At 43.7% G+C, this 13,900-nt stretch overlaps 1 protein-coding gene across 1 annotated transcript in view; it reads right to left on the bottom strand.

Moving 5' to 3' along the window:
- PROS1 (protein S) overlaps positions 1-13,900 on the bottom strand; it is a 105,420-nt gene that overhangs the window by 71,432 nt on the left and 20,088 nt on the right. The window contains exons 2-3 of the mRNA XM_082244265.1: positions 5,918-6,075; positions 3,446-3,470 (exon numbers count right to left, since the gene is read on the bottom strand). Of these exons, the coding sequence (XP_082100391.1) occupies positions 3,446-3,470; positions 5,918-6,075 (183 nt within the window). The remainder of the gene's footprint in view (positions 1-3,445; positions 3,471-5,917; positions 6,076-13,900) is intronic.

The raw sequence follows: 13,900 nt of genomic DNA, 5'->3' as shown, positions 1-13,900 counted from the left end.
ACTTATCTTGAAAATTTCTTCTCCAGCGCTGCCATCTCGGATGTGGGCAGCTGAAGCCAGTGCGTCCTCTTCTGCATCCTCTTCTTCCAGAATGCGCCTCGTCACTTCCAGTGTAGCATGCCCAGAAGCTGTTTAGCAGGGAATGAGCGCCCGCACCAGAAGGGACGAGCGGGACCGGTGCAGGTGCATTGATTCCTGGGAGCGATGACGTTCAGCTCCCAGGAATCAATGCAAAGAGGAAGTGACAGCGCGGGCCGCGGCCGCAGAGGCAGGAAGTGGAAGAAAGGTGAGTATATTTTTCTTCAATAACAAGGTAAGTAAACAAAAGAAAAATCGTAACTATCCATTTCTTTTTCAGGTGACCAAAAGCAAGCCCATGGCCCAAAATCGATTATGTCGATTTTGTGGCCGGAACTCTGCTTTAAGTTATCAATGTTAATCGACTGTGAGTGCACTGATTACCACAGTTGTAGTCCATTGAGAAGCATAAGTCAGTCTGCTGCAGTGGCAGACGGGGCTTGTAATTCATTCATTCACACATCTGTGTGAAGAAGTGACACAGCTGTGCAGGCAGGCTGATTTTTAATGAGACAGCCGCATGTGAGAGACGAGAGCCCCTATTCGCAGTCATGGGGGGGGGCTCTGAGGGTGGTATGAGGGTGCTTAGAAACAAGTTGCCCCCTAAATATGATTGGAACATAGTTAGGGAGGTTGAAAAATGACACCAGTCCATCTAATTCAACCTATGATGAGTGTGTGTGTTTGCTGTTAATAGTACATCATATACCTCTGCACTGTATGTTGTGGTCGTTAAGGTGCCCATCTAAAAGTTTTTGAAACTATCATGTTCCTAAAGGAGAACTTAGCCTTTAATTGTGGAGAAAAATAGTGCTGGGTGATGAACTGACTATGCTGTCTGGATCAAAAGACCGACTAAACAGAATAACAAATCTTTTCTCAAAGCACATTTTCAACCTCTGTGCTTGACTATAGGGAAGGTGTTCTTAGAGTCATAGTCGGCATTTTTCTTTCTCCAAACACGGCGAGTCGGGTTAATGCCAAAGAGCTCAATTATGGTCTCATCTGACTACAGCACTTTCTCGTAATCCTTCTCTGAATCATTTAGAGGGTTCATTGGCATGAATGTACATGTGCCTTCTTGAGAAGGGGGACTTGGCATGTTTGGAGAAAGAAAAATTATGACTTTGACCCCAAGAACACCTTCCCTACAGTCAAGCACCGAGGTGGAAAAATTATGCCTTTGGGGTGTTTCTCTTCTAAAGGTACATGCCGACTTTGCCGCATTGAGGGGCCAATGGATGGGACCATGTATTGTAAAATCTTGCATGAGAACATTCTTTCCTCAGAACACAGAAGATGGGTCATGGATAGGTCTTCCAGCATGACAATGACCCAAAACATACCGCCAAGGCAACAAAGAAGCTCAAGAAGAAGCACATTAAGGTCATAGAGTGCCCTAGCCAGTCTCCAGACATTAATCCTATAGGAAATTTATGGAGGGAGCTAAAACGACAGCCATGAATCTCTAAGAATTTACAGAAGATCTGTAAGGAAGAGTGGACCAAAATTCCTCCTGAGATGTGTGCAAACTTGGTTACTAACTACAAGAAACATCTTACCTCTGATGATAAAATCTACAGACCCTTTATTTCTTTGTAAGTGAGCAACCTTACAAAATCTGCAGGGGATCAAATAAAATTGTTTTTGTTATCATTTATGTGTTTGTCAGGAATCCAGGTGCTTTAAGAGGAGCTCCATTTGTTTTTCTGAAACTTTAAAGTCAGCAGCTAAAAAAGCTGTAGCTGTCGACTTTAATAAACAGACGCTGTCCCAAGATCCAGTGCTGTGCTCACCTGAGGGGTCACCGGGGACCATCTTCAGTCCCTGGTGCCAGCATCTTAACTGTGGGCATTGTGAATGGTACCGCAGTCTTCTGGGACCTGTGAGGTGTCCCAGAAGACTGTTGGAATGAAGGGGGGTGGGCTAAGGGAGGAGAAAAAAGTGTAATTTCCTAAAGAGGAGGGGGTCCTCAAAGCAGAACCTCCCCTTTTGGGTGAATTCTATAACAGATGTAACACCCTCCTAGGTAGGTGCTAGGAAAATAAACAATTCAGTCGCAAGGAATGCATGAGGACACAAGGCCATACAATGCGATTAGAGGAGAAGACATGTAACCTCAGGCTACGCAGGGGGTTCTTTACAGTAAGGGCTACAAGACTGTGGAATTCTCTACCACAAATTGTAGTAGCTGCATGGAGTATGGCTACTTTTAAAAGACTTTTGGACATACATCTCAAGGATAAAAACATTCAGGGGTATGGGATATGATCACACCTACACAGGTTGAACTGGATGGACTATTGTCTTTATTTAACCTCAACTACTATGTAACTATGAAAATGCATTTAGTGGCTCTTTTCTGCTTATCAGGAGAGTCAGATCTGTTAGTTTGGCCTGTCACATGTTTCCAGGTGAGCTTTATTGGGTCTAAGGGAGTCTCCCCACTGTATCCAATAAGGGAGCTTGTTGGACAGTGGAGGAAACCTAACCAGTAGCACACCAGGGTTTATGGCTGTCCCAGTGGGCAGGCATTGCTGCAATGCATCCTGGGATTGGCAATAAATCCTGAGGGAGCATGTGACAGGGTGTCTTTTGGTGGGAGCAAAGTCCCAGGAGGAGGTGGACGGCTGTCTCTCCTCCTGCAAGTGTGAGGAAGGTGGTTCAGGTGGTCGGCCTAGTGAACCAGGTGTGGAGCTGAGCTGCAGAGGATCCAGAGTGCCTGCTAGTGGAGCTGCTGGCAGAAACATCTTGGGAAAAACAGTATTGTGAGTACCAGGAGATCTGCCTAAGGGTCTGCCTAGGAGAGGGGACCACTCCAGAGAGGTCAGGGGATCAAGGAGCTAGCTCACACAAGGAGTATATCAGTAAAGGGGGTGCCGTGTAGTTCACCCTAATGATTAGGAACAAAGGGGGTGCCAAGAAGGGCCCTGAAGTTGTTCTGCAGTACAGTCCAGTTTACCTCAGGATACAGTTTACCTCAGAAAGCTCATTCAAAATATACTTCACAGCAAAGTGAAGCAGCGGCCTAGCCGTGACTAGCGTTACTCTGCGTTACTCAGAGTTACTCAGCGTTACTCAGCATTTTCAAGTCATCCCAGCCAATTGTGCATAGTGTATAATGTTGGAGTATCCCACTCATTCCCTTCTCCTATCCAAGTTCCAAATAAAAATACAAAAACCAAAGCTACTGGACTGTTTCCTGACTGAGCTAGAACACTTGGGAAAAATGTTGGAACTGTCATGTTGTTGCTAATGGTAACCCAGGGGAACCCGTAACCAGCAGCTCCCAAGGGAGTAGTTCTTCACAATCATACCATAGATATCATATCATAAACTGACTACAAATATGGAAATATTCACTTACCTAAATATCTCGGGTAAAAGAATTCCTAGATAAATAGAAAAATAAAAATTATTAATAAGGATTAAACAACATCAATGGTCAAAGTGTAAAATCAATAACTTGTACATTGTATTTCAATTATTTCCAGCCTACTCTTAATAACTTAAATGATCTTGAAGTTTGTAAATGTACTTTGTGAAGATCCCGACACATTTTATTCCTTGTATTCTGTGACACTTATTCACTATGCTCCGAGAGTAGGCACTGTTGTACCACACATTTCACAGAGCTTCTGAACTACAGAGGTGCTCAGAGGAGGAGTTTTATGGGGTGGAGTCAGGAACAGAATCAATGCTTGCAGGCAGCAAGGTACCATGGGATACATAGTCCTTAGAAATTGAAAATCTTCAGCAGAGGAGAAGCTGCAAAGCATGCAGGAAATCTTTAAAGTTGTGGAAAGAGATGGCCAGCACAAAGGCAGAACTCACAACCTCAAAGAAGATTTAGGTAAATTTATATTGGATTGGGAATAATAACTATTGTCTGTATTGCTATTACAATGCTGATGTTGCAAAATGAAAGTGTATGCTGTGATCATAAATTTCCTTTAAATCCCACAAGTTCGGGATAGTAAATATGGTCCTTCAGGGCTAGTAAAACTTAGAAAGTCACTAGAGGGGCTGCATATAGCATTTTTTTGCGGATTGCATATAGCATGTACATGTCAAATATATTGTGGTGGGGAGAAAGTTATTACAATTTTTTTTTTAAACTGGGACGATACAACACAGCAGAGGGCTCTTCCTAAAGTGATTGTAAAGATTTGATTTTTTTTTTCTCATTAAGGAACATGTTATACTTCCCTGCGCCGAGCAGCTTCGATCCTCTTCTTCTAGGGTCCCCCCGCCAGTGGCTCCTCCTCTCCTCTGAGTTCCCGCAAAGGAAGCTGCTTGCAATAGGAGCAACTGTGTGGACTCCATCCTGAGCCGAGCTTTCTGCATCTATAGACACACAGCTTGGCCCCGCCCTCTCCTCACATGATTTGATTGACAGCAGCAAGAGTCGAGAGAGAGAGAGAGCAGTGCCGATGCAATTGGACACAGGCTCAAATAAGTATTTAGGGGGTGTTGCAGGGAGAGTGGGGAATCACAGAAGTTTTTTTACTTTAATGCAGAGAATGCATTAAGGTTGAAAACCTTCTGCCTTTACAACCACTTTAAGAGTTAGCTTGCTGAAGAATCTTCAATATCCAACACTACTGGAAGTGGCAGATATCTGGTACCCCTATGGTGCTGTGGTTCCATCCATTTGCCCCTGCAGGACATAATAGTTTCTCCTGTATTTCCACTTGATGATCCTGCCAGTAACATACTGAATGATAACATTTGCTCACTGTACTGTATCATAGAGGAGCAGCATTGTCACTCTAGACCGCTCTCCTGATTTGGACTACAATCACCCCACCCTCATCTCTATTACATTGCGAGAAATTGTTTTATAGTTCACAGGAGATATCTGGGAAAACTAGTAACATAGTTTGAGATTTCTGCCAGGAATCAGAAAGATTTTTTCTCTTGGGTTTAGATGTACTTTAGGAGCCCATTAACACCATATACACTAAATTGCATAGTCCCAATGCATAGACAAAGAAATTTGCCTTAAGTCCTGATGCTTTAGTTCACACCGATGTGTTGTATTATTGTGTGCTTAAAAAAAATGGGTGTACTATGCTTTGTAACATGCTGATGTCTATAAAGGTGAATGGAATGAATTTTGTGAAATTTTAATAAAGTTAAAAAAAAAGAAAAAAAGGTAACCGTGCATCCCATTGCCCTTATGGAATGCACTGTATAGAGCATAACCCGCACCCGCTGGTGTGTATGGGTCCTAAATCCATCCCTATGATCCACTTATACTCACCTTCACAACACTGTAGGTATAAGTGGTAAATATAGGTCAGGGGTTTACTTTAAGGAGAATCACTATGCATATTCTGGTGGCATCTAAGTATAACTAAGAGGGAAACTTTTTTTTTTTTGTTTTGGACAGATTTTAGAGGGATTAGAACATCTGTTTTTAATTGATGTCTGTGTCCCTGTTAGAGAGGTTCACCTTCTCTATTTGTCCATTTTACTATGAAAATGAAAGAAAATCTACAATTTTGGGTTGCCACTGGAAGGGGAATAGAGGAGAAATCTTTCAACTGGTAATCTAGTTCTGGTGACAACCAGGAATTCCCTCACTTTGGAGAGATTTTATCTAACTTTCTGTTTTAGCATTGGGAAAGGAAGTGAAAGGAGCTCTTAGTAGGATACAGATGGAAAAAAAATACTGACAGGAGTTATAACCCTCCCTTATTCTATACAACATAAAAATACCTTTTAGTTCAACTTTAAAACCAAGATCCTTCAAATTCAGATTAAAGTTGGCAAAATACGAACAAAGGTCAAACAAATGTTGGCGCTGAACACAAAATATATTGTCTCTGCTTACTGTTTCAGGGACGTTCTCAAATATTTCCCGAGCTTCTTCCTTATTGCAAAGTTCCTCAATACATTCCCTTTCCAGGTCACCACTTTTACCTTCTTCAAAAAATGAATTTGCTCTCCGTTTTCTTGTAAGAAATTGAGATGCGGACTGCGAAGATAGAACTGTACAAAAAAAAAATGTTTATTTTCAATTCTTTGTGTGTTAGTTTTCTGTGTGGTTTTATCACCAATAATCATGTCTCCAAATATAGGAAACCTAACAACCCTGTTGTGAAACTGCACCCACGCAGCCCATCCAGGTTGTGACCAGACTTAGTGCTGCTGCTAAGGCTCCTGTAAACCATGAAAGTGTATGATAAACCCAGAAGGCAATCAGGAGCTTGCAAAACCTTATTATAAACAATGTCATCCATGTCATCCATGAATAACCCCGCTGATGCAGTACAGCCAATCACAACCTAAATCATAACTATGATTAAATTGGAAGTAAACTTCCATCTCTTGCTTTTACCTATAGGTAAGCCTATAATAAGGCTTCAGTCCGACTTTGATCCGACTTAATGTGACTTTTTATACTCTATGGCATTGAGGCCCTATCAAAGTCAGACCAAAGTAGTGCAGGAACCTTATCTAAAGTTGGAGCGACTTGTGTCCGATCAGTGAAAGTGGTTGTAAACTCAGAATTCATAGTTTTTTCAATAAATACAGTGTGTAGCAACCTACTGTCCCATGTCCTTTGTATCCTGAGTACTTCTGCCTGTCAAAGGATGTAACCCGTTTTTATCTTTAGTGACATTGCCGTTGCATGGGCAATTCTTCATTCACGGGACGATCAGTGTGCCGTTCATTAAGACAGCCTCCTGCCGTCCTATTGCCATCTGCAATTGTGGCATCGCAGCCTAATATTGCAAGAGTGCAGATACTTGGCAGTCCTTAGAGCTGGAACTGATTACACATGTTCCTATAGCAACTGAGGACGAAAACGAGGCTTGACTAAATCTAACTGTGAATTCACCAGATTACGGCAAAGCAGAAGAGAAAGAGGGCAGAAGCTATACCACGCTTGAATCGGAAGACAGAAGTTAATATGGCACCAGCTTCTGTAGGCATCAAAACAAAATAAGGTAAGCAAAAAAATTGAAGAAAATAACATATTTAGAAGTTGCTGATATAGCGATCCATATTGTGGGGACTAGTAATGGGCCGAACATCCCCCTCGGTTCGGTTCGCGCCAGAACATCTCAAACAGGGGAAAAGTTCTAGCGAACATTCGAACCCTAATAAAGTCTATGGGAGACGAACATGAAAAATAAAAAATTCTAATTTTAAATGCTTATAAGCAAGTTATTGGCATAAAAAATGTATGGGGACCCGGGTACTACTCTGGGGGACATGCATCAACGCAAAAAGATGTTTTTAAAACAATAGTTTTTAAAGGAGCAGTGATTTTAATGATGTTTAAAGTGATGTGTGCCTGGGGGGTCCCCTTAATGCGCCTGTAAAGTAGCGCATCTGTACATTGTATGTAGCCTGTTTCAGCAATACTGACATTTCTAAAGGAAAAAATGTAATTTAAACTTGCTCGCGGCTGTAATGTATTGATGGCTTCCGGCAATACAGATAAAAAAAATGAAAAAAATGGCGTAGGTTCCTCCCCCTCCGACTAGGCCCTTCAGGTCTGGTATGACATTTAAGGGGAACCCCACACCAAGATTTTTAAAAAAAATATGGCGTAGGGTCCCCCCCAAAACCCATACCATATGAACTTCCTGATTTAAGCCATGTCTCTGCACTCTGGTTGCCAGAATATTGTGCCTTCACAAGCCAATATCTCGCTTGTCTCTCCTGCTGCCCTCCGTATCTTCCCTACCATTCATTACCAACATTTGGCTTGCTCCTCGACTATGCCTCTGCTTGATCCCTACCTGCTATATCAGCTACTGGACCCTGGCTTGCTCACCTCCTAGTGGGGTGATCCTAAAGAACCGCGGCCTGGTGCTAACATGCAGCAAATAAGTCCATCTCCACCATCAGCAGATCTGATGAACACCAGTTAGTAATTAAATTCTGCACCTCAGGTGAGCCTGCGTCATCTGCCAGGGTGACCTGCCTGTGTTCCTATCCTGCTGGTTCCTGTGTAAGCTTCCATTGCTATAGCAATTGGTCTTTGAACCTGACCTTTGTTCGTGACATACTGACTGTGCACTCGGCAGGCGAACATCCCGCTAAGTGCTGAGAAAGTTCAGTTGTTAGGCGAATACCTGAATGGGTGATGTTTAGGCCAAACTTAAGCTCAGCCCAAACCGTTCACCCATCCCTAGCGGTGCCTGAACACTGTAAACCCTCACAGTTACTCTTACTGGGCACAGGAACTGGCCCTGCTGTTAAAAGTTAGAAACAAACATTGAAATGACATGTACTCATCATACAGGTGCAGAAAAATTGGGCCTTGGGTGTTGGTGGTGCCTGAACACTGTAACCCCTCACAGTTACTCTTGCTGGGTGCAGAAACAGGCCTTGCTGTTAAAAATGAGAATCATTGTAATTACATGCACTTGTCATACAGGTGCAGAAAAAATAGGCCTTGGGTGTTGGTGGTGCCGTAAACCAAAAACATTGTTGGAAGCTAGCATAATCAAGATTCAGGAATAGGATAGGCAACATAAGCAGTCTTCAAGGGAACTCAGATCCCTAGCACATTTAATTAGTTACATCAGCATCAGGGGCTTGATAGCTGCTGTAGATCCAGGACTGATTCATTTTGATAAATGTCAGCCGGTCAACGGAGTCTGGACAGACGCACTCTTTTATCCGTCACAAAACCTCCAGCAGCACTGAATGTCCGTTCGGAAAGCATGCTGGAAGCAGGATAGGCCAGTAGCTCGACTGCATAGTGAGCAAGTTCTGGCCAGTGGTCCATCCTCAAGACCCAGTAACCCAGTGGATGCCCAGTTGGAAAGGTCTCCAAGTCTGCTCTTGCCCCTAGATAATCCTGCACCATATGCTGCAGACGCTGATGATGGTTGCTTAAACCTTACCCCGGCACTGAGGACTAAAGAATTGTTTAAAGGCATCAGTTAGCCGGCCGCCTTCTCCACCGCTTCTCCATTGACCCAATGAAGCCTCAGAAACATGTTGTCCAGGAAATTATAACCTTTCAGTGTCTGGAAAGGTGTTACACAAGTTTTTCTTCAAGGCATCCTCAAGAGGTTTCATCCTCTGCTCCCTCTGCAAAGGCAGGATGAGCTCTGCAACTTTACCTTTGTAATGTGGATCAAGAAGGGTTGCCAACCAGTAATGATCCCTTTACTTGATACCATGAATCCTCTGGTCCTTTCGTAGACTTTGCAGCATCAGGGAGCCCATGCACCGTAAGTTTGAGGAGTCATGAGATTCTGAGTCCTCTAAGTCACTAAGGATGACATTGTCAGGCGCAACCTCTCCCCAGCCACGTACAACTCCTGGGGTTTCTGAGGAATGAAAACCATCCCTTGAAGACTGCTGTATGTTACCCTCTACATCCATGCTGCCACAATCCTCCTCTTCCCCCTGCATGTTTTGTGGCCCCACAGGAATGGTATCTGCATAAAGGGGGCCTTGTGAGGAAAGGAAGTCCTCCTCTTCCTCCCGCTGTTCTGCCTCAAATGACCTGTCCATGATTCTGTCAAGTGTGTGCACCAGCAGGAAGACTAGAGGGACAGCGTCACTGATGCATGCATCGTCGCGGCTCACCATCCTTGTGGCCTCCTCTAATATTGACAGGACAGTGCATGCATCCTTTATCAGCAGTCATTGGCGTGGCAAAAAGAAGCCAAGCTCCCCTGAGCCTGTCCTTGTGCCATACTCACACAGGTAATCATTGATGGCCCTCTCTTGCGTGTGCAGCTGCTGCAGCATTGCCAATGGTAAGTTCCACCTGGTGGGCATGTCACAAATGAGGAGGTGGGTGGACAGGTTGAATTCCTATTGAATGTCAGCCAGCTGAGCACTGGCATTGTAGGACTGATGGAAATGGCCACAGACTTTTCTGGCCTGCTTCAGAAGATCTTGTAAGCCTTAGTACCTGTTCAAGGAACGCTGCCCCACCAAATTCAGGACATGTGCCAAGCATGGAACATATGTCAAGCGTCCCTGTCGGAGGGCGGAGGTGCCATTGTTGCATACAACCATTCCTGGCTCAAGCTGCTGTGGTGTCAAAAACCTCTGAGCCTGCCCCAGCAGAGCTGACAGAATTTCTGGCCTGGTGTGGCTCCTGTCCCCTAGACAGACCAACTGAAGCACTGCATGATATCTTTTAGCCTGACTACTTGCGTAGCCCCTTGAATGCTTAGGAAGCATTGCTGGTTCAGAGGACAATTCAGCAGAAGAGGCCATAGATTAAGAAGAAGAACAGATGCTGGAGCAGACAGATGTGGCAGAATCATCACCAGCTTTTTGGAGGCATGATGTCGGAACAAGCTCCAGCACTGAACCCTGTCCTGCATCCTTCCCAGCTGCCAGCCGAGTTACCCAGTGCGCTGTGAAGGAAATGTAACGTCCCTGACTATGCCTGCTGGACCAAGAGTCAGCAGTAATGTGAACCTTCCTGCTGACCGCTCTGTCCAACTCGGCCAAAACATTACCTTCCACATGATGGTACGGAGCTGGAATGGCAAAGAAATTTATGTTTGGAACCTGTAAAATCAATAAATCAATGTATATAAAATTCATACAATCCTATTATATATATTCTAAAAATATATCTTGTTGTGTGTAAAGTAAAATATAAGGTGCTTGATAGATATCATGTGACTTGGTTGAAACTTGGTTGTTACTTCCAAACTTGTCCTATTTGCGGGTACCTTCTATGCCTTCCTCTGAGTGCAGCTTCTTGGGGTGAGTGTCACTTCTTTAGGGCTCATTAACATTAAGGGGCCATCATTGTGCAGTATAATAGACTTTTATTTAAAAAATTATAGCAAACTTACATTTAAAAACGCATTATCCAGTGTTCAGATCACGCCGTGGGAGCTCTGTCCCGTACCACAATGCACAATGATGGCCCCTTAATCTTAATGAGCCCTAAGGAAGTGACACTCACCTCAAGAAGCTGCACTCAGAGGAAGGCATAGAAGGTACCCGCAAATAGGACAAGTTTGGAAGTAACACAGGAACCCCGGGAAAAGAGTGCACATACTAGACACCACGCTGGAACAAGGGAAGCAAAGTGATTACCATTTATCCAGAGAGATAATACAGGCGTATTACCCTCTGTTTTGAGGTGAGAATTTAGTACACCTAGAAGTGACACCACGGCACAAGGTGGAGGAAAATACATCACATTATACAATCACTGGTTTATTGTATTTATATTGTTTGATGGAATAAGGCTGACAGCACAGCCATTTGATTGAGAACTGTTTGCAATACCATTCTGGAATAGACATTCAGCTATATGTGCATTTGCGATTTTGCACATATTTGATACTTTGTAATTTATTGCTGGAACTTTTATTGATTTTATTTGATTCACAATTTATATAATTTTTTTATCACTGTATGCACAGAGCACTTTATATAAGCACGTAGAAGAAGTACCTAATACTTTTTTCAACCAAGTCACATGATATCTATCAAGCACCTTATATTTTACTTTACACACAACAAGATATATTTTTCGAATATATATAATAGGATTGTATGGATTTTATATACATTGATTTATTCATTTTAGAGGTGAATTATCACATAGAAGCACTTTACTATATTTTGGAAATACCCCGAAGCGCACCACAACCCCCCTTATCAGTATTTCACACAACTGTTTCATAGTACCAGTTCCTGTGGTGCAGCATCAGGGTAGCTGGAAGACTCCAAAATACATATACATTAAATACATATGTTTGGAGCCTGCCACTGGGGTACAGCTTTTTCCACAAATTTACGAAAGGGAGCAGAGTCTACCAGATGAAAGGCAGCAGTTGTAGTGCTAGCAATTTGGCCAAGCTAGCATTTAGACGCTGAACATGTGGATGGCTGGGACAGTTTTTTTTTTTTCCGATTCAGCAACTGGGGTAGCGAAATTTGCCTGCTGGTAAAATCAACAGGTGGTGTACTGCTAGCAGATTGGGTGCAAGTACTTGTGGCCCTCATTGCTATACCATCTTCCCTCTCAGTGCAGGTTTTTGAGAGGACTTGAGGTATAGTAGGGGTAGAGATCCCAGATGAGGAGCAAGCTGAAATCTGCATTTTTTTATGATGTGGGTCTTTCAGGTGCTGTTGACAACACACTACATAGCAGGTCATCATATGTCTTATCTAGCATGTGGTGCCCAAGCGGCTGGTGTTATAGCCATTCTTAATCAGCTTCAGACAGAGATTGCAAACAGCAATGCGGCGGTCTGCTGCACATGTGTTGAAAAAAGCCCACACCAATGAACTTTTGGAAGTCAGCGGGGAGTTAGCAGCGCCCTGCACCTGTGGAGCTCTATGGTGTGATGCAATAGGGTGGCTGCTCTTAAGCCAGCCCCTGGAAGACATCATTCCTCATTGGAGTTGTGCCACATCTTCCTCCTCCTCACTTTCCGCCTCTATTCTTTCAGGCACCCAAGTACAGTCAGTGAACTCATCATCCCCTCCCTCCTCATCACTGGAGCAAACTTGGCAGTTTGCTGCAGCTGGGGGGAACATGACTGCTAGTTTCTTGTCCATCATTGTCACCCCCTCTCTCTAGGCTCATGTTATTCCCTTCCTCAACCTGGGAACCAACATCGGAGCATTCAAATTGGTGCGCATCCTCCAGTATTATGTAACTGACACTATGAACTAATAATTCAGGTTACTCCTCTGTGCATGATGGTGAGGCTACGGAAGGAGTAGCTGTGGACAAGGAGCCTGTGGAATAGGCCACTTTGGCAGCTGCGGTGGAAGGCAACCTAGTATGAGCCTGAGTGACAGAGGATGAGGAGGATGAGGACGGCTTAGCTATCCACTCCACCAACTCTTTTGCATGTTGTGGCTCAATAGCACGGTCAGTACCGGGAAAAAAAAAAAAAGGACAAGCGTGCCCCGCCTGCAGAGGATGCACCATGTCCACGACCACCACTTTTCACTGTGGACACAGAGGCTGCTTGCCCTCTTTTAGTGGCCTGTGAGCGTCTGTCTCTCCTTGTTGGCCTTTCAGGCATGATGGGGATTTTTAAGGGAATATGGTGCTTGGGTGCACTACTTTTGTACTCAGTGCACTATAAACCGTTGTATTAAATATTTTTTTAATAAAGAAAAACTTAATAAAGTAAAAAAAAAAAAAAAACCCTGCTGATGCAGAAGGAATTTCACCTAGGACACAAAAGGGGATAGCAATTATGCCCTAAATAAAATATTTGCTGCTGCACCACCAAAAAAAAAAACACTGCTGACGCAGAAGGAATAGCACCTGCGATACAAAAGGGGGACAACAAATATGCCCTAAATAAAATTAGTGCTGCCGCACCACCAAAAAAATCCCCCACTGCTGACGCAGAAGGAATAGCACCTGCAACACAAAAGGGGGGACAACAATTATGCCCTACATAAAATTAGTGCTGCTGCGCCACAAAAAAACCCCACTGCTGATGCAGAAGGAATAGCACCTGCAACACAAAAGGGGACAGAAAATATGCCCTGAATAAAATTAGTGCTGCAGCACCACCAAAAAAACCCCACTGCTGACGCAGAAGGAATAGCACCTGTGACACAAAAAGGGGGGACAGCAATTATGCCCTAAATAAAATTAGTGCTGCTGTGCCACAAAAAAACCCCACTGCTGACGCAGAAGGAATAGCACCTGCGACACAAAAGGGGACAGCAAATATGCCCTAAATAAAAATAGTGCTGCTGTACCACCAAAAAAAAAAAACCACTGCTGACGCAGAAGGAATAGCACCTGCGACACAAAAGGGGGGACACCAATTATGTCCTAAATAAAATTAGTGCTGCTGTGCCACAAAAAAACCCCACTGCTGACGCA

This window comes from Pelophylax lessonae (assembly GCF_965119305.1).
Source record: "Pelophylax lessonae genome assembly, chromosome: 2".
NCBI classification, from domain to species: domain Eukaryota; kingdom Metazoa; phylum Chordata; class Amphibia; order Anura; family Ranidae; genus Pelophylax; species Pelophylax lessonae.
The sequence above is the reverse complement of the archived record's forward strand: the minus strand, read 5'-3'. Positions and strand labels throughout refer to the sequence as shown.